Source organism: Ambystoma mexicanum, chromosome 4q (genome assembly GCF_040938575.1).
Source record: "Ambystoma mexicanum isolate Mex_15411 chromosome 4q, UKY_AmexF1_1, whole genome shotgun sequence".
NCBI lineage: Eukaryota > Metazoa > Chordata > Amphibia > Caudata > Ambystomatidae > Ambystoma > Ambystoma mexicanum.
The window spans coordinates 1,233,307,379-1,233,325,904 of record NC_090928.1 but is presented as its reverse complement, the minus strand read 5'-3'; the positions used below and the strand labels follow the sequence as shown (position 1 = coordinate 1,233,325,904).

The 18,526-nt window shown below is 42.7% G+C and overlaps 1 protein-coding gene across 1 annotated transcript in view; it reads right to left on the bottom strand.

Annotated features, from left to right (window-relative positions):
* Positions 1–18,526, bottom strand: part of LOC138467356 (maestro heat-like repeat-containing protein family member 2B) — a 239,651-nt gene that overhangs the window by 131,864 nt on the left and 89,261 nt on the right. Inside the window, exon 4 of the mRNA XM_069607321.1 lies at positions 2,069–2,265. Coding sequence (XP_069463422.1) covers positions 2,069–2,265 — 197 coding nt within the window. The remainder of the gene's footprint in view (positions 1–2,068; positions 2,266–18,526) is intronic.

Genomic DNA, 18,526 nt, shown 5'->3' with positions numbered 1-18,526 from the left:
TTCCCAGCAGGTTTGGGTGATGGGGAGTTGGCTAAGCTAGGTGTGGACAGGATTTCTAAGGAATCCACACCCTACGCCGCTCTGCTTGGTATTCTAGGGACCAAAAGGAGCAAGACCTTGTGAGGCGGATCTGCAGGGTGACATGTGCAGAAGGAGGCACAGCTGGCAAGGTCAACAAGGAGGATGGAGAATCTAAGCTCAACCAAACCAGATGGGTCTACGCAAGTGACATCCTGCTGGTCGGCGATAAATAACCTCCCACACTGGGCCTCCCATTTTCCCCTGTGCCGCTTGCTCAGTCCGCTCTTGTATTTCACTCCGTACAGTATAAGGGCCCCGTGGCGGTCCAGATTTCACAGAAATAGTCTTTGCGGAATGTTGGTACTCATTACAAGTTTGCCGGTCATCAAACTCGATTACCGATACAGCCACTCGGTCCAGTGAAATTACTGCCGGATTATGAGTGGGAGCATGGTGGTGTTACTTACCATTAACAGAGTTCATAGAACTCCTCGAGGGCTTTCCAGAAATTCTGTTAGCACCCAAAAGGTGCATGTAATGCAATTACCACCAGCAATTAATGCACCGCCTAATTCACGATGAGCCCCATTGAGTTTAGAAGGCACAAGGCGCTGTGTTGGTAAAAAGCACAAGTCTACACATGTTTGGGAACTGAACACTGTAGTTCTTTGTACAGAAAAGCATTAGTGACACTACCAAACTGAGTGCTTGAGAAGGTGAGACAATATTTCTACAGAGAACTACATGTCCAAGCGGTTTGTGAAACAGGAGTCAAGGAGCCAGCCAGATACTTTCTCTAACTCCCCTTACTCATCCATTCTTGTACCCTAACACACTTTAGGGGCTCATAGCTTCTCCTACCCCTTCATTATAAGTATATTTCCCCCCTTTGGGCTATGGGTTTGGGCGCAAGTTTACAATTTCGTCAGCTTGCAAGGGTAAGGGGCTTGCTACTTCTCCAAGAAGAACTAAGGCCTGAAAGTTATAAACAATTCAGAAGGTGCATACATCCAGCAATATGAGATCAAAGGGATTAAAGAAGTCAATACACTCCTTATTTTAGTATCTATAAAGATGCTATTGTTTTAAATATCCCTTTTTGTATTCCTTAATTAATAGTTAATTAGTGCCACGAAAACCTGTGATTATCCTGTGTCTTTATATAGAAATGTTTTTTTTTGCAGACTATTTTATATGCGTTGTTAAGGTGTATGTGAAAAGAATATTGACTTGTATTTTCATGCTAAAGAGAATGAGCTTCAGGGATACTTACTGTGAATAAAAAAATCAGAAGCACATGCCCCCCTCTGTGTTCCTTTATAAACTTGATAAAAGGCTATCACATTGCGTATTGAAGAAAGGTGTTAGATTGGGGAGGGACAGAATGTAGGTAACATGGTATTGGCTTAAAGTCAATCGGGGTCATGTTGGTTAACATAGACTAGAGCAAGCCAAGACCTACATCTTGACTGAGCTTCATCATCATCATTGGTATAGGCCGACTGAAGGAGTTATACAGCAATGTACATAAATGTCAGTTCTTTCTGGTCAGGAAGATGTCTACAGGTTCAAAACTGTTTCTTGTTAAATGTTTGGGAGAATTTCAGCTCCAAAACCTGCCAAGTTCCTGTTGGGAAACATCTTAAATGCTATCTGTTCAATCTCATCCTTATTTGATTATTTGTTAACTGTTTGGCCACACTAAATGGGACATCAGAGTATCCACAAAGCAACAAAACTATAACACATCTTGGGAAGCTCGGGCCTTCTACAGCCTTGGTGTGATTGTCATGAAGCTAGCTTGGTGCCTGGGGTGCCAAAGAGTAGGAGCATGACTCACTGGGAATCATAAGGCTGAAGTCACCAGCCCTGTGCAGGTGTCAAGTCGCACCAGTGAAGAAGGTGAAGACCTTGCAGGGAAGGTAATAGCACTAACCTACTATTTCAGCAGCATGAGATATATAAATTGACAAGGAAATATCAACATGAAAGGTAAAATCTAAAGGCTCTCTAAGCATGTGAATCAGATTTGGGTCCCAGAACTTACCTGCAAGGATTGAGATCTCCCAAGGTTGTGGCACGTCGGAACCGCCGGCGCCGGGAACTGAATGTGGCCGTCTCCACCCTTCTCCCCAGCGTCTGACTGACTTCGGCCAAAAGGGTGCAGAATAGTGCGGGGACGAGTTCTTGGATGGCAGCATGTGAGGAGGCTGCTTGCAGCACCTCATGGATGGCACATGTGGCCTGGAGAAAAGGGTAAACAAGACAGATGCAGAAACATGGATCATTTAACGCAAGACACAGAGACTCCACGGGTTATTTCCCAGTATGATCAAGGGAAGTACAAAGCATGGGGCGAATAAAGTAACCTACCCGCACACCTAGACAATGCATAGCAGGAGATGCTACGGTGGATACATAGTCACACATGAGGAGGCATCCAGTGACCAAAAAGATGCATCTTTGACAAGTGAGACGGTGGTGACACCAGCTAAGTACATTTATCTGCCAGGGGTAAGCACAACAGTGCAGGACGGTCAATTTGCCTCATATAGAGTTTCCGAAAGAAATCTATAGTAAAGTCTGGCTGCAAGTGCTATTCATGCACCTGCAGAACCTCCAGTTTAGGAATGTAGGACAGAGGTGCAAATGGAGCTACAGAAGGCCCCAAGATGCAACATCAATCACTTAACTTAAGGGGAACAGAGATCATACACTCACTCTTGGCTTTCACTCCTGGACCACCTTAGAATGCAGTTATGTGGGTTCTCACCATCCCAGTAACCATGGCTTATGTGCCTGAGAGACCATCCTTTCAGCATTCTTTTCAGTCAAGTTCACGTGATTGAGTTCAGAGGATCTCTCAGTAAACAAGCCCCTTATGGGATGAAATCAAAATTGATCAGGAGATCAGAGATATATGCTCCCAGCTATTCCACATCCTATAGCACATGGTGCTTGAACTAAAATGTGAGTATAGTGGGGCTGGCGCCACCACGCTCTTGCTTTTCTATTGTATTTTCTCAATTTCTATACTTTTCATTTGCTGTACATCTGCCCGGTTATGTGTTATGTATGGTTCCTACTGTTGACCCCGTTGGGAATCATGATGTCTATCATCAACATCACTTATCTACCCACACTGATTTTATGTTACACGGTAGAGGATTTCATTCGATATTCCAAAGGAAATTTACAATGTTTGGTGGTTTTAATGATCCATTTAAAGAAACAAAACAAGAGGTCTGTTTTCCTCAGTATTGATGTTGAATATTTTATATACAAAACATCAAAAAGTAAGAAAATGTTTTATATCATTAACATCTTACACAATGATTTACAAGAAATTCTTAGCCATACACAATATTTTCTTAAGTAGATAAGCAATTACAAAATCAGTAAAGAGAGATTACTATCACATTTCACGTTGTGTGAAACCAATATTATTGGAGATATATCACTTCTCTCCTGTATGGAATTCAGAACTTCTGTCACTGCAGATGCCACATAGTACGCTCCTCCCGGAGGGCAGCAATATCATCCTCCCAATGAAACAGCAAAGGTCTATTAGACACACACTAAGCCAAGTGATTGGATGAAAAGTTGTAAGGAATCACGCCAGGCTCGAATCCTGGCTGCAAGGGAAGGAAAACAATCGGTTAGTATACATGATGCAAAAAATGATGAGAATGCCTCCTATTCAGAACCCTCTTCTACATAATCACACAGCATAGAGAAAGCAATGAACAGCTGGTTCACCTAAATCCAGCATAGAACTTCCAGGGATTGGTGTCCGAGTCCAGAGACCAGGAATCCTGCTCAGAGATGGTAAAAGGGGAGAGCCCAGTTGTAAGCTTCGCAACAAGTGCCAAAATATGCCCAAACGGCACAAAGGCATGACTAATGGAGATTGGATGTTAAAATGGTAAAAATGTTTGGTGGTGCCATTTTTCTAGACTATATGGAGCGTAGTGTATACCATCCCCATGGCCTGTCACTGGAAATCCTACTCGTTGTACAAATCATGTTTTTATAGTGAAGTGGCAGTTGCTCTTAAGTCGTTAAAGAATGGCAAAGCTGCAGAGCCGGACCTAATTCCACCGGATCTATTTAAAGATGAGATGGAAATATGGGCTCCAGTTTTTGTAAAATGTTTAATGTAATCCTGAGCAGTGGTCAAATCTCTGTATCTTGGCAAACGGCCTCCATCCCACCAGTTTACACAAAAAAGGAGGTAAGGATTTCCCAGCCAACTACTGCCCAATTTCCCTCTTGGACGGTGTTGGCAAACTTTTTGGGAAACTAATTCTTAACCATCTCCAGGATTGGGCTGATTGAACTAACATAATTATTCATCTTCAGGAAGGGTTCAGATCAAATCGGGGCACAATGGACCACTTCTTTCTATTATCTATGCTTATACAGAAGTACACAGTGCTAAATAAAAAGTATCTTTATGTGTTCTTTTTAGACCTAAGGACTGCCTTTGATTCAGTTTCAATTATTTCCTCCTCAGCTAACAAAGCAAGAGTCTGTTATGGCATGGGTGGTGAGAACACTAGCTTTTGGTGTACATACAAGTGTTAGACAGGGTTGTGTCCTGGCACCTCTTCTATTCAATATTTATGTACAGGAGATCATCGATACATTGGTGGAAGGGTGACAGGACCACCCTAGGATGGCTTCCGGTAAAGAACCCGCTCTTTTTTATGCCCCGAAGGGTCTAAAAAGGGCTTTGTCTATTTTTCACGACAAATGCCAGCACTTGGGTTTAAGTCTAAACTCGGACAACTCTAAAGTGATGATCTTTAAACTCTCTTTTGCCAAATGCAATCCGCTGGTGTTGAGTGTGGGTGACTCTGCTATTGAGCAAGTGCCCCATTTTGATTATCTAGGGGTGCATTTCCAGCAATCTGAAGGCTGGAGAGCACAGTGGGTAAAATCTGTTATTACACTGGAGAAATATAGTTTTGGCAACTTGTCTTTTTTTTAAAAACATGGTATTGGGGCAATCTCCCCGGCACTGGACCTGTGCCCAAAGAAAGTCCTGGCGGCATCAATGGGCTTCGTTACGACCCAGGCGGTAAGGGGTTAACGGCGCCGTAAAAGGTTGCAACGCCATTAACCCCTTTACCGCCTAATTACGAGGTCCCTTTGCGGGTCCCTACCTTAACAGCTGGTCTTGACCAGCCGTTAAGGATTGGAGCCGCAAATGGACCTTGGAGGTAATTACGGTACCGCAATTTGCAGTACCATAATTACCGCCTTCCCCATTCCCATTGAGCCCTATGGGGCTCAATGGGAATTTCTCAAACTTTCAAAGAAAATTTCTCAAACAGACAGTTTTAGGTCACAAGAAACCATCTTCTTTTTATTCATGATGTCGAAGTCAGGAGGGGCCCAACGCGTTTCGAGTGCTTCACACTCTTCATCAGGGGCAATAAGTGATTTCTAAAGAGAAATTATAATTTGAGCTTACATTAATGATTTAACATAATTTTTGTAAACAATTTGAACAATATATGTTCTATACATTAATACCATATAACTGCCTTTACGTCATCTTGGTGTTTATAGTTTAACATTGTTCTCATCTTTAGGCATTTATCATAACCATTTAGATTTTCTAGTAATGGGAATCTCAATGCTGTATATTTTATACTGGTTTTAAGAAGGCAAATCCAAAATATTTTTAATATAACATTCGCAAAGAACAAGTGCATAGATATTCCTAACTGTGGTGGTAAGAGTGACTAACTCTAAGAAGTCATGGTGTGCAGCTAACTAGGCTGAAAAAAAGATTTTAGAGAGAAAGCTTCTAACCTTGTATTTTCAAACTCTACAGTGTGATGACAGCAAGTTGATATCGGGTTGGGAAAGTCCTCAGGGTGGGGGTTTCCCAATGTGGCCCGCTAAGTGCGACAATGGGCTTAATGGACTTCTGCTTCCCGGTATTAACTGTTAGACAAGGCGAGAATGGGACTTGGTTAAATAATTAGAGACTAAGGACTCAAATGGAGATAACTACTCCTAGGTACATTAAAAAGGAATTACATAGAAGTCAGGAAATCTGCTTCCTGAGTAGAAGCAGCGGGTAACATCAGTAAGTCATACTTTCAGGTCTCCGTGGGGGCCGTCCGGGTCTAAAAAATAGTAATATTGTGGGATGTAGTTAAACTACTGCGGACATCCTGGAAGTGGAGTCCACAAGAGGGAGGTTAAAGCTAAATGCAAGAGCTGAGTTCTTACCTTGAATTCGTAGCACAAGCCCATGGAGTCAGGATCCCTCGGGATAGCTGGACTCCATTTTGCTTGTGCTTACGTTATTTATGAAAAAAAGGGGAACATGACGTCATCACGCGCATGCGCGCGGGCTATGACGTCATCACGCGCATGCGCGTGTGACAGAGATTCTTGGCTATCCCGAATGTGAAATATGGTTTAATTATGATGCTGGAAAACTAGGCATGCGTAAGCCTCTCAATACCTAGGGGTGAGCAAGATCATCCCTATGGCCAAACGAATTTCTGGAGCTGTTATCCTAAATCCGGACGATCTGATTGTTTACCAAGTGACGTCACCACGCGGTCAGCATGGATGACGTCACATGTAAACAAAAGACGTCCCTGTGTTAGAACGGGCTTGTTATATTGCTCAAGGGAGAGAGGGGGATCGCTACAACCACCAAACTCTCTCATATATGGGAGATGTAAATAAGCATTACTAAGTGGTAATTCAGGTGCAAAGTTATAAAATCTACGATGTGCTTGAAGAACTTCAAACGTGCATTTGTCATACGAGGTAACTTGCAACACAAAGGGTTTGAAAGAGATTTTAAAAGGGATTTTGAAGGCAATGTGTGACCAGGCCTGTATCCACATTTAGGTGCGCCTATGAGTCCATGTAAGATGTAATAACTTATAATGGAACCCCTAGTCCAATTTCCACATGTGAATAACTCAAACGTCTCATCCTGCATTGTGCAAACATCCATGTTCGTAATTCAAAATGGGGAGTCATGTTGAAAAATAAGAGTGCACTGTCCTACATAGGGTTCACATTCTAAATAACATTTGTTATAAGGTAAAAACTCAGTTTTCAACAACAATATTTGAAAAAAGCAGGGCTTCATAGCTAACAGCAAGTATTGAAAAGAAATATTGATCCAGCTGCTGGTTACAATTTACCTGTCCTGTGATACAGGTTCACATTCTTGTAAATAGCTATGTTTACCCAGAATAGCATTCAAAAAGCTAAGATTTACAAAAATAGTGGCTGGCACTAATAGCATCTTCCAACCACTGGCAGTATATCTTGACACTGCACTTCAGCCTCTAGTACAGAAGATCCCCACGTATTTACAAGATACAACGCATTTTTTACAGACAATCAGATCATTGGACATAAATTTCCCCAACCCGTTGTTGTTTTCTATGGATGTCAGCAGCCTATATACTTCCATCCCTCACAACGAGGGAATTGCGACGTTGGAGTGGTTCCTTTTAAATAACGATGAAATCTCCATCCACAAAACTTTTGCGATTGAACTAATAGACCTAATTTTATACAACAACTACTTCAGGTTCAATGAGCAATATTACATGCAAGTCTCAGGTACATCCATGTGCTCAGCCGTGGCTCCATCATACGCAAACATTTTTATGTTCTATTTTGAAAAAACACATGTCCTGGAACATCCACAATGGAAGAATAACATACATTGTTGGCTAAGATACATAGACGACATTTTTGGAGTCTGGAATGGTTCAGAACAGGAACTGATGGAATTTTGGCAATATGTTAATCTTTGCAATCCAAGGATCAAGCTCACCATTGAAATCAGTAAAACACAAGTTAATTTCTTAGATGTTACAGTTGAATGGAAGGACTTGGAATGAACTACATCTATCTTCAGAAAACCCACTGACGTCAATAACTCTCTGCATTATAATAGCTTCCACTCAAAACACTTGAAAGAGAATCTCCCATACAGTCAGCTCCTACGAGCCAAACGGATTACTTCAAACACAGAAAGACTTCAAACTGAATTTGAAACTATGAGAGCGAGATTTCAAGAACGAGGCTTCCCAGATGAAATAGTAACTCAAGCCATTCAAAGGACTGAAGCCAATTCCCGTGAGACACTACTTACCAAACAACAGACCCCAGCAAAATCCAACCTCATCTATACATTGAAGTACTCAGGACAAAGTTTTCAAATCAAGAAAATCATCAATAAAAACTGGGACTTGATAAAATCAGACCCCAACCTGAATCGACTTTTTCTGTCACCGCCTATGTTGGCTTACAAGAGAGGCAGAAATTTACGAGACACCTTGATTAAAGCAGAGAAACCGAAAAAGTCGACCCAAAGACTCCTCACAAGACAAAAACAAGGGACCTTCCCCTGTTTAAACTGCCAACATTGTTCCAACATCATAAAAGGGGACCACATTAGGCATCCCAACAATGGGAAAAAGATTCCATTAAGAAACTACGCGACGTGCGAATCCAAAAATGTCATTTACATGATAAGATGCCCTTGCTGGAAATACTATGTGGGCAAGACCAGCCGACGTGTAAAAGAAAGATGGGCAGAGCACAAGTCCTAAATCAGGACAAAAAATTTGAAATCTCCAGTGTTCCGACACTTCAGAGACAATAATCACAATATCTCACAGATGAGATTTGCTATCTTGGAAGTTATACACCCCCCATCAAGAGGAGGAGATCTACCAAAATTACTAGCTCAGAGAGAGCTTTTTTGGATACACAAACTCGATGCCATGTCCCCACTGGGGCTCAATGAAGATTACTACCTAGGTCCATTCATTTGACACCACATATCCTCAAATATATATATATCTTTTTTGTAAATCTTAGCTTTTTGAATGATATTCTGGGTAAACATAGCTATTTACAAGAATGTGAACCTGTATCACAGGACAGGTAAATTGTAACCAGCAGCTGGATCAATATTTTTTTCAATACTTGCTGTTAGCTATGAAGCCCCGCTTTTTTCAAATATTGTTGTTGAAAACTGAGCTTTTACCTTATAACAAATGTTATTTAGAATGCGAACCCTATGTAGGACGTTTGAGTTATTCACATGTGGAAATTGGACTAGGGGTTCCATTATAAATTATTACATCTTACATGGACTCATAAGCGCACCTAAATGTGGATACAGGACTGGTCACACATTGCCTTCAAAATCCCTTTTAAAATCTCTCTCAAACCCTTTGTGTTGCAAGTTACCTCGTATGACAAATGCACGTTTGAAGTTCTTCAAGCACATCGTAGATTTTATAACTTTGCACCTAAATTACCACTTAGTAATGCTTATTTACATCTCCCATATATGAGAGAGTTTGGTGGTTGTAGCGATCCCCCTCTCTCCCTTGAGCAATATAACAAGCCCGTTCTAACACAGGGACGTCTTTTGTTTACATGTGACGTCATCCATGCTGACCGCGTGGTGACGTCACTTGGTAAACAATCAGATCGTCCGGATTTAGGAGAACAGCTCCAGAAATTCGTTTGGCCATAGGGATGATCTTGCTCACCCCTAGGTATTGAGAGGCTTACGCATGCCTAGTTTTCCAGCATCATAATTAAACCATATTTCACATTCGGGATAGCCAAGAATCTACGTCACACGCGCATGCGCGTGATGACGCCCGCGCGCATGCGTGTGATTACGGCATGTTCCCCTTTTTTCCATAAATAACGTAAGCACAAGCAAAATGGAGTACAGCTATCCCGAGGGATCCTGACTCCATAGGCTTGTGCTACGAATTCAAGGTAAGAACTCAGCTCTTGCATTTAGCTTTAACCTCCCTCTTGTGGACTCCACTTCCAGGATGTCCACAGTAGTTTAACTACATCCCACAATATTACTATTTTTTAGACCCGGACGGCACCCACGGAGACCTGAAAGTCTGACTTACTGGTGTTACCTGCCGCTTCTACTCAGGAAGCAGATGTCCTGACTTCTATGTAAGTCCTTTTTAATGTACCTAGGAGTAGTTATCTCCATTTGAGTCCTTAGTCTCTAATTATTTAACCAAGTCCCATTCTGGCCTTGTCTAACAGATAATACCGGGAAGCAGAAGCCCATTAAGCCCATTGTCGCACTTAGCGGACCACATTGGGAAACTCCCACCCTGAGGACTTTCCCAACCCGATATCAACTTGCTGTCATCACACTGTAGAGTTTGAAAATACAAGGTTAGAAGCTTTCTCTCTAAAATCTTTTTTTCTGCCTAGTTAGCTGCACACCATGACTTCTTAGAGTTAGTCACTCTTACCACCACAGTTAGGAATATCTATGCACTTGTTCTTTGCGAATGTTATATTAAAAATATTTTGGATTTGCCTTCTTAAAACCAGTATAAACTATACAGCATTGAGATTCCCATTACTAGAAAATCTAAATGGTTATGATAAATGCCTAAAGATGAAAACAATGTTAAACTATAAACACCAAGATGATGTAAAGGCAGTTATATGGTATTAATGTATAGAACATATATTGTTCAAATTGTTTACAAACATTATGTTAAATCATTAATGTAAGCTCAAATTATAATTTCTCTTTAGAAATCACTTATTGCCCCTGATGAAGAGTGTGAAGCACTCGAAACGCGTTGGGCCCCTCCTGACTTCGACATCATGAATAAAAAGAAGATGGCTTCTTGTGACCTAAAACTGTCTGTTTGAGAAATTTTCTTTCAAGAATATTCTATTACTTGATATATTTATATTGCCTGAATGTCATGTGTGAACACTTCTAAATTGTTGGTCTGGTTTTCCAGACAAAGGATAGTGTGCAGGGGACCTAGGTTCCCGGCTACGGAACTTCTTTGTTTTTTCTGCATATCACGCATATCTCCTCTGCACCTTAAAACACATCTTCAGATATAATTAATTTTTAGTACATTTTAAGCATACAGAATTTATTTCTACATAGGGTGTGCTTGTGATGTCAGTAGTTCTTCTCAGGCATTGTGTATGTTGCCAGGTAGCCTTATAAGCCTAGTTTTTCGTACACTCTGGGGATGGGTGCAGACTCCATTGTCCATCTGTGTAGCGTCATGGCACTAACGCCATATTGCTGACCTGTGCCCAGCAACAAGAGAAGTGCAGTTCCCCATGATAGGCTGGCAGTATATGTGCCACAGAATGAACCAGTTCATAGGATAGGAACACATGCACCCACACTGCCTTCTGACAGCAGCCCTCCCACAGCATGAGAACTATGTGGGTATATAGCTTTGAAACACCAGAGTCAGTACGGCACGTGTACACGTGAGGCTGGTTCCCAGGTCCAATCCGCTGGCCCATATGTCTTCCAGTTAATGAGTTAGTAAATTTGAGCCCATATGATACTTAGAATCTAGTATTTGAAAAACATGTTATTCTTCCGAGCCCTGGGGTGGGGGGCCTAAGCAACCGGTTCAAAGACAAGCATTGTTTACATTGTGCACCTATTGAACCTGCCAATACGTAATCCATGAGTCCCTTCCTGTAGGGGGCTTCCAGCATCACCAACACAATAGCTTGAGGGTATTTTGTAGCCCAATTGAGAGTGCGTTTGTTACCATAAATTGCGCACACAAACAAAAATGTTTAAGCTGATTAAGCAATTTAATATGACTCTACACAGCCGACACGTGTTTCGAGCAGACACTCTTCTTCCAAGGCTGCAAAATTATATCACATAATTATTATACATATTTAACAAAGACATATGTAGCCCTGAATGCCCCGGTATTTTGGTGTTGTGACACCACTGAAGAACCCTGTGCCAACCAGTGTCTGTAGGTATCAGAAGGCATTTCTGAGCATATGGTAGAACATTGACAACAGAGGTGTTCAGAGTTTCTAACTCTTCTCAGTGTGTCAGGGACTATTGACCTATCTCGTTAGGGAACAGATGGAGTACAAGCAAAAATAAAACAGTGATTTGGAATGTCCTGTTCTGTTGCTGTGGCATGGTCCAGCCAATCGTGAAAAGGTGTCTGTATTTCCATGTTGTATGTCCGGAGAATAAGTAAGCAAAAAAAGCGAACATGGCCAAGAACAGTCACATCTTGCCCATCTAGCACCAGTACACTGGATGGATGCTAATGCTAATGCTTGAAGATTTCAATGGTCGGTAAATACCGTAACCGAGTGTCGAGATCCTATGAGATAGCGATGACGTTCCTTAAAAGCGGTCTGAATGGCTAATAACTCTCTTTCCAGGATTGGATAATGCTGCTTCGCTGGAATCAATTTCCTAGAAATGAACACCACCTGATGCAGAGGCCCAGTACCCAGCCATTTCCATTACAACGAGACTCCCATCGCTACCTCAGATGCATCCTTTTCCACTATGAACAGAGTATCAGGGCTGTCATGAAAGCTTTTAACATACTGAAAGCTTTAAGCGATTGATCCGACCATGCATACAGGACGCAGGGGCATGTCAAGTTGGTTAAGGGCACGACTATCTAAGAAAAAATAGATGAATCTTTGGTGGAAATTACCAAATTTGCGAAAAGCCTGAAAGGCTTTCTGGTGTACAGGATGCGGCCAGTCGAACACTGCCATGGACTTTGTGGAACTCATTGGACTACCTTCAGGAGTCAGGATGAAACCCAAACACTCAACTCTGGTAACGTGAAATTGTAATTTTTCTATTCTGGCAAACAGGGATTGTTCTCTGAATCTCTGTAACACTCTCCTTATTTCTATGCTTACCTCACTGTGCCCCCCCACACCCACCCTATTATTGTAAAGCGCACCGGATGCTTCCCAATGCTGGGTCCATGCTCATTAAATACCCTACTAATAATAATAATTGTATCTGTAATTGTAAGGGTGAGGAATGTAACAAAAGGTTAGTAAGATAAACTATAATGTAACACACCAGTAGGTCTCAAAGCAAGTTGTTCATAAAATGTTCAAAATGTGCAGGGGTGTTACACAGGCCAAAAGGCAAGACTAAGGGCCTCATTACATGATAGGCGGTAAGGGATTACCGGCACCGTTAAGGGCACCGGTGCCGGTAATCCCTTACCACCCTACTACGAGGTCCCTTAGCGGGTCCGTCCCCTAACGCCTGGTTTTACCAGGCGTTAGGGGAGGGACACGCTAAGGGACTTCAGAGCTAATAACGGTACCGCAAATTGCGGTATCGTTATTAGCTCCTTCCCCATTCCCATTGAGCCCTATTGGGGCTGAAATGGGAATGGTTCCCGGAATGGGGATTTACCGGATCCTCCAAGGTTGGAATGACCTGGTAAGTCCCTATTCCGGGAACACGGACCCGGAATGCGGTAAAGGGGTAGCTATAGCGCTAATAGCGCCATGGCTACCACCTACCGTGTAATGAGGCCCTAAGTATTTTAAAAGTCCATATTTTGTTCGAAAGCCTCTTCCATTCATACCCTTAGTGGATCCTGAATAAGTTATATGGTCAGCATAAATGTAACCCAGTATACATCACTTCTGAATGGAGCTTATCTAGGAGAACTGAGTGGAGAGAGTACAGATAGCTGTTCTGAATCATCACTGGATTTAGGAAAATGTAATCAGTAGAGGAACATGGCCCCTCTCTTTCCTGAAAACAAGAAACCACCACTTTTTTCTTTTTACCGCACCGCCTAACTTGTAATGGGACCCAATGTCCTCTTCATATCCGTGGGCTGTGGATATGACTAACTCAGAGGTCTGCTTAGTAAACGGACTAGATTTTAAAGCGGCCCCATCAACTGCTTGCACAGATTCAGGAAGTTATTTAGGCACTGTGGGAATTAGGGCTTTCTTGGCATGGTCCATTTCCATATAGTTGCCGGTGTATCCTGAATCAATCATAAACACTGCCACATGCGTCTGAATCCCAGAGTGTGTTATACGTGTGTTATACTTCTCAACACACATGGGTAGAAAGTATGAATCTACTAAGTATCATGGAACCTCTATTGATAGACTCGTCCAAGTGATTCCTTCGATGTATGAGTCTTGGAGTTTGCTATTTTTTCACAGGATGTTGCGGCCTCATATCGCAAGATTTCAGGAAATATGTCAGGCAGCGAGGAAACTACGACTAAGGCATTGTTCATATCCTCAGATGACTCTTTGTAAAAAAAAAACAGAAGCCTTTTTATTCTCTGGCCATGCAGTCTCAGCAGACAATTGGTTAAACTATGTGACGTAAACCAACACACCCAACTTTCCCTGGAACAACTCCAAAAAGTTACAGATCCTAGGCTTGTGCATTGCATATATTGTCAAAGATAGGACTCATGGCTGACCAGAGCACCTCACAATCGTACAGCATCAGTAAGGTTGGCCCAAGTTGCTGCCACCCCATTAATGGTAAATCACAATGACCGTCTTGGAAGTAGAGTCAGGAAAGGCTGCAGGACGCCACAACAAATGCAGTTTACATTGATAAACAAAGTTTTGATTGGTCTTTGGGTCACCATGGCCAACGGAAATTGCAAAGTCGTCAAGACTGGAACCTGAATGGCCGCGAAAGCTGCAGTTAGAGTAGGGCCAGCCGGTACAGATGGAAGCCCAGGCTCAGGCTGTCCAGGAAGGAGTGGATAGCACTCTGTAGAGCATCCAATCTCTGATTAATGTCAGCATGAGGCGAGTGCTTGAATCTGGGTAGCTACCAAATTAGGTCCCACTTCGTCGTGTGCTACTTCCATCTTACTACCTTAGTGGGGTACTCAGCTCCTCTATCTGTCAATGCAAATGCCAGTGGGGGAGCAAGACCTTCCTCCCAATGAAACAGAAGAGGTCTGTGAAGGACACACCTCAGCTGAGTAACTGGATGAATAATCATTAAAAATGCCACCAGGCGCTCATCCTGACTGCAAGAGAAGACATATTTGGTTAATACACACAGTCCAAAAAACAATTAAAATGGCCCCAGATCAAAAGCATGTCCTAAATAGTCACACACCTAAGAGAAAGCAAGGCACAGCTGGGTAACCTAAGTGTAGCCGTCAGGTAGTGTGTTAAGAGATTGTTTGGATGAGTGAGTGTTGTGAAAAGGGCATTTAGGTCCGTCCCTTCCTTAACTAATTGATTTCAGAGGCCTGATAATATCCCATTCCAAGATGGTGGTGAAGTTCCCCACAGCTGATTGGTTCAAGTGGAGGGTTCTAAATGTCCTTTTGTCAAGGACAGTTTTGAAGCTGGTCATGTTATGAAAATCTCTGAAACTAAATTTTAGGCTAAAACACAAAAATCATCAATAAAAAATAATCCAGATGAGTCAATAAATTGCACAGGAGCAGAAAAAAGAAAAATGCAACCGCGGCCAGGGATCATTCAAAAGAAATCATTCTGCAATTAATACAAAATGGTGGAGTTTTATAGTGAAGTGCAGAGTTTCAACATCAACAATGTTTCAAAATACCTAGGCAATATCATTCTCCGATTGGTTACTCATGGTTGCTCTATAGGTGAATCTATACAATTCCTAGCCCCATTGGCATATCCTAACACTCATGACCATGCCTTGTATTAGGTCATAAAAAAGACTTCATGTTCATCTCAGCTACTTTCCCAGATTTGCTATTGGATGGTTGAAGTTTAATTTTGTTTGTCAGTTTTTGGTGTTTAATTGGTGGAGCTCCTGTGGCCATCCTGGGGTGGGCCACTTCGATCATCGCTAACCAATGACAGTGTAAGGTGCGGTCAGTGTGGCAACAGTTGTATATTTTACATCCTGGTCTCATGGGAATTAAACACTGGCACCATCTTATGGTTCTTCCCCTTCTAGCTGCGTCAACCGTCAGTATATTATTGCAATATCTGATTAGAAACCTGTAACGCTGTTCCTTTCTAATGGCTGGTGTGCATGACCTCATGTGCTGTGCTCTTGGGCCCAATGCTCTGGGCCGAACACGTGTCGAGAGATGCCCCTTCTCTCTGACTGACTTTGTCTCATGCCTGTCTCTGCAGAACCTGATTACAAGCGTATTTGAAAATAGATTAAAAAATATTTACTTTTGACTTTACCTGCAGTTTATTTTATTTTATTTTAGAGCAGCTGCATAGCACAAGTTAAAACTGCGGACAAACTGTTATTTAAATGTGTAAATACCAAGTTGAGTAAAAAAACTGATTGGGCCTCATTACGACCCAGGCGGTAAGGGGTTAACAGCGCTGTAAAAGGTTGCGGCGCCATTAACCCCTTACTGCCTAATTACGAGGTCCCTTTGCGGGTCCCTATAACAGCTGGTCTTGACCAGCCATTAAGGATTGGACCCGCAAAGGGACATTGGAGGTAATTACGGTACCGCAATTTGCGGTACCGTAATTACCACCTTCCCCATTCCCATTGAGCCCTATGGGGGCAAAAATGGGAATGGGGAAGGGCCAATGGTGAATGGGGAATTACCGGCCCCCCCAACCTTGGAATGGGGCGGTAATTCCGCCATCCACCATGGCGCAATCGTTAAAATACTGGCATCAACCATGGCGCTAATAGCGCCATGGTTAACGCCTGGGTCGTAATGACCCCCATACGCAACTGCAAACTGAGAGACATTTCCAAAGAATTCAGTCAATCCGATTGGGTAAACTTGATTATGTCAGCAGAGTACACTTTCTAAACCATCTGGGCAAAAGTATGATTCCTCAGCATCACATATAGAATCAGAATAAACTGCACAGTGTGTGTGTGTTTTAAGTAAAAAATAATATATACAATATAGAGCGGCGGTCGCCACCCTATAGTTAATGTGAGCCAGAGTTACAAAGGAAATTGAAACAATGATTTATCTGACGGATTTGGCAGACATTTTTTTGACAATTTTGTACGTCTGGTCTTTGTGTGGGTGATGAGTTTGCTGCGAAGGTAAGATGGGGTTTTGTGGTGAATGGCTTTGAAAACAATTCCAGGTCCTTCGAAGGCAATCCTCTGTGGTACGGAGAGCGAGTGGAGTTGGGTGACATCTGAGGTGATGTCTGAATGTTTGGGTAGGCAGAGGATGAGGCTGTCTGTTGTGTTTTGTATGGCTTTCATGGGGGGAAGGGTGCTGTTGGGGCATCACGTGAGGAGAGCATTGCCGTAATCCAGCTTGGAGAGAACCAATGCTTGGACTGCAGGGCGGACGTTGTCAGGAGGAAGGATATGTCCGATTTTTCGTAGGGGGTGTAGTTGTAGGTTGAATGTTTTGGTGAAAACAGCTATGTGGTGTGTGAAGGGAAGGTGGGAGTCGATGGTAAAGCCATGGGATTTGACATGTGTTGAACGGGATATATGTAGGCTGTCCGTGGCAAGTTCTTTGATCCAGGGGGTGAGTTTGTGTTTGTGTCTAGGGGAGGCACATGAGGAGGCATTCTGTTTTGGAAGGGTTGAGATTGAGGAAGTGGGTGGCCATTCTGGTGGTGATGGTGAAGTTGTGAGGGGATGAGATTTGGAAGTATATTTGTGTGCTGTCTGCATATTGGTGTAAATGAATATTGCGTTTGCTAAGGATCTGTCCAGGGATCTGACATATAGGTTGAAGAGGAGCGGCGATAGGGTGGAGCCTTGCAGGGCTCGTACTTGTGCAAGGTATGGACGGATCAAAAAGGGGGAATGGAAACAAAGTTTGTCATGTCAGTAAGGAAGGAGGTGAACCAGTTGAGGAAAGTGCCTGAGAGTTTCATCCTGTGGGCTAGGATGTCAGGTAGAATGGTGTGGTGGATGGTGTCAGTTGAATGTCAATTGAAATGTCACTTGTGCCAAGACATGTTCGGGGCAGTTTTTTGTCTATTGCAATATGCCAAAATAATAGTTCAATTCAGGAGCTACAAGTGAAAAAATATTTTAAAAGTTTCTTTAAAATAAACGTCCTTTACCAGAAGACATATCATCGTAACCTGAAGAACAAGTTACGTACCTTTGGTAATGTTCTTTCTAGTAGACAAGGATTCCTCCCACAGATTTCTAATCTTCCGAAATATTCAGTTAATTTAGTCGGAACTAGAAAAGATTTTTCAGCCATCAGTTGGTGCTGTTTGGCTCTGTCCTCAACCTGTACATCTCATTGATGTGTCTTGTGCTGTGATGACACCATCGGCATACATGTACGTAGCGGGTTACCGCCGCTCTTGTAATTAGGCCCCATGTCTGTAAGTGGGTAGTGTTACAGCATAACGCCTATACCTTCAACATCCCAGAAGAAGTGCAAAAGACGTTCATGTTACATATAGGAACAAAGTTACTGCAGTAACATGGGGCCTCATTACAAGTATGGCGGTATCCCGCTGGTGGAACCGGCGGCTTGCCACTACACTGAAACACTGTTTCTGTCACCTGATATCCCGGTGCCACCGGAACATTACAAGTCCCAGCAGTCCGGGATATCAAGCGGTGGAAAATGTTAGTTCCCATTCCCATGGTGCCCCATAGGACTCCATGGGAGTGTGGTTTTTGGGAGTGTGGTTTTCTGCTGTGCTCCCAGCAGGTCAATCCTGCTGGGAGCACAGGCCTAGGAAAGCAGAGTTG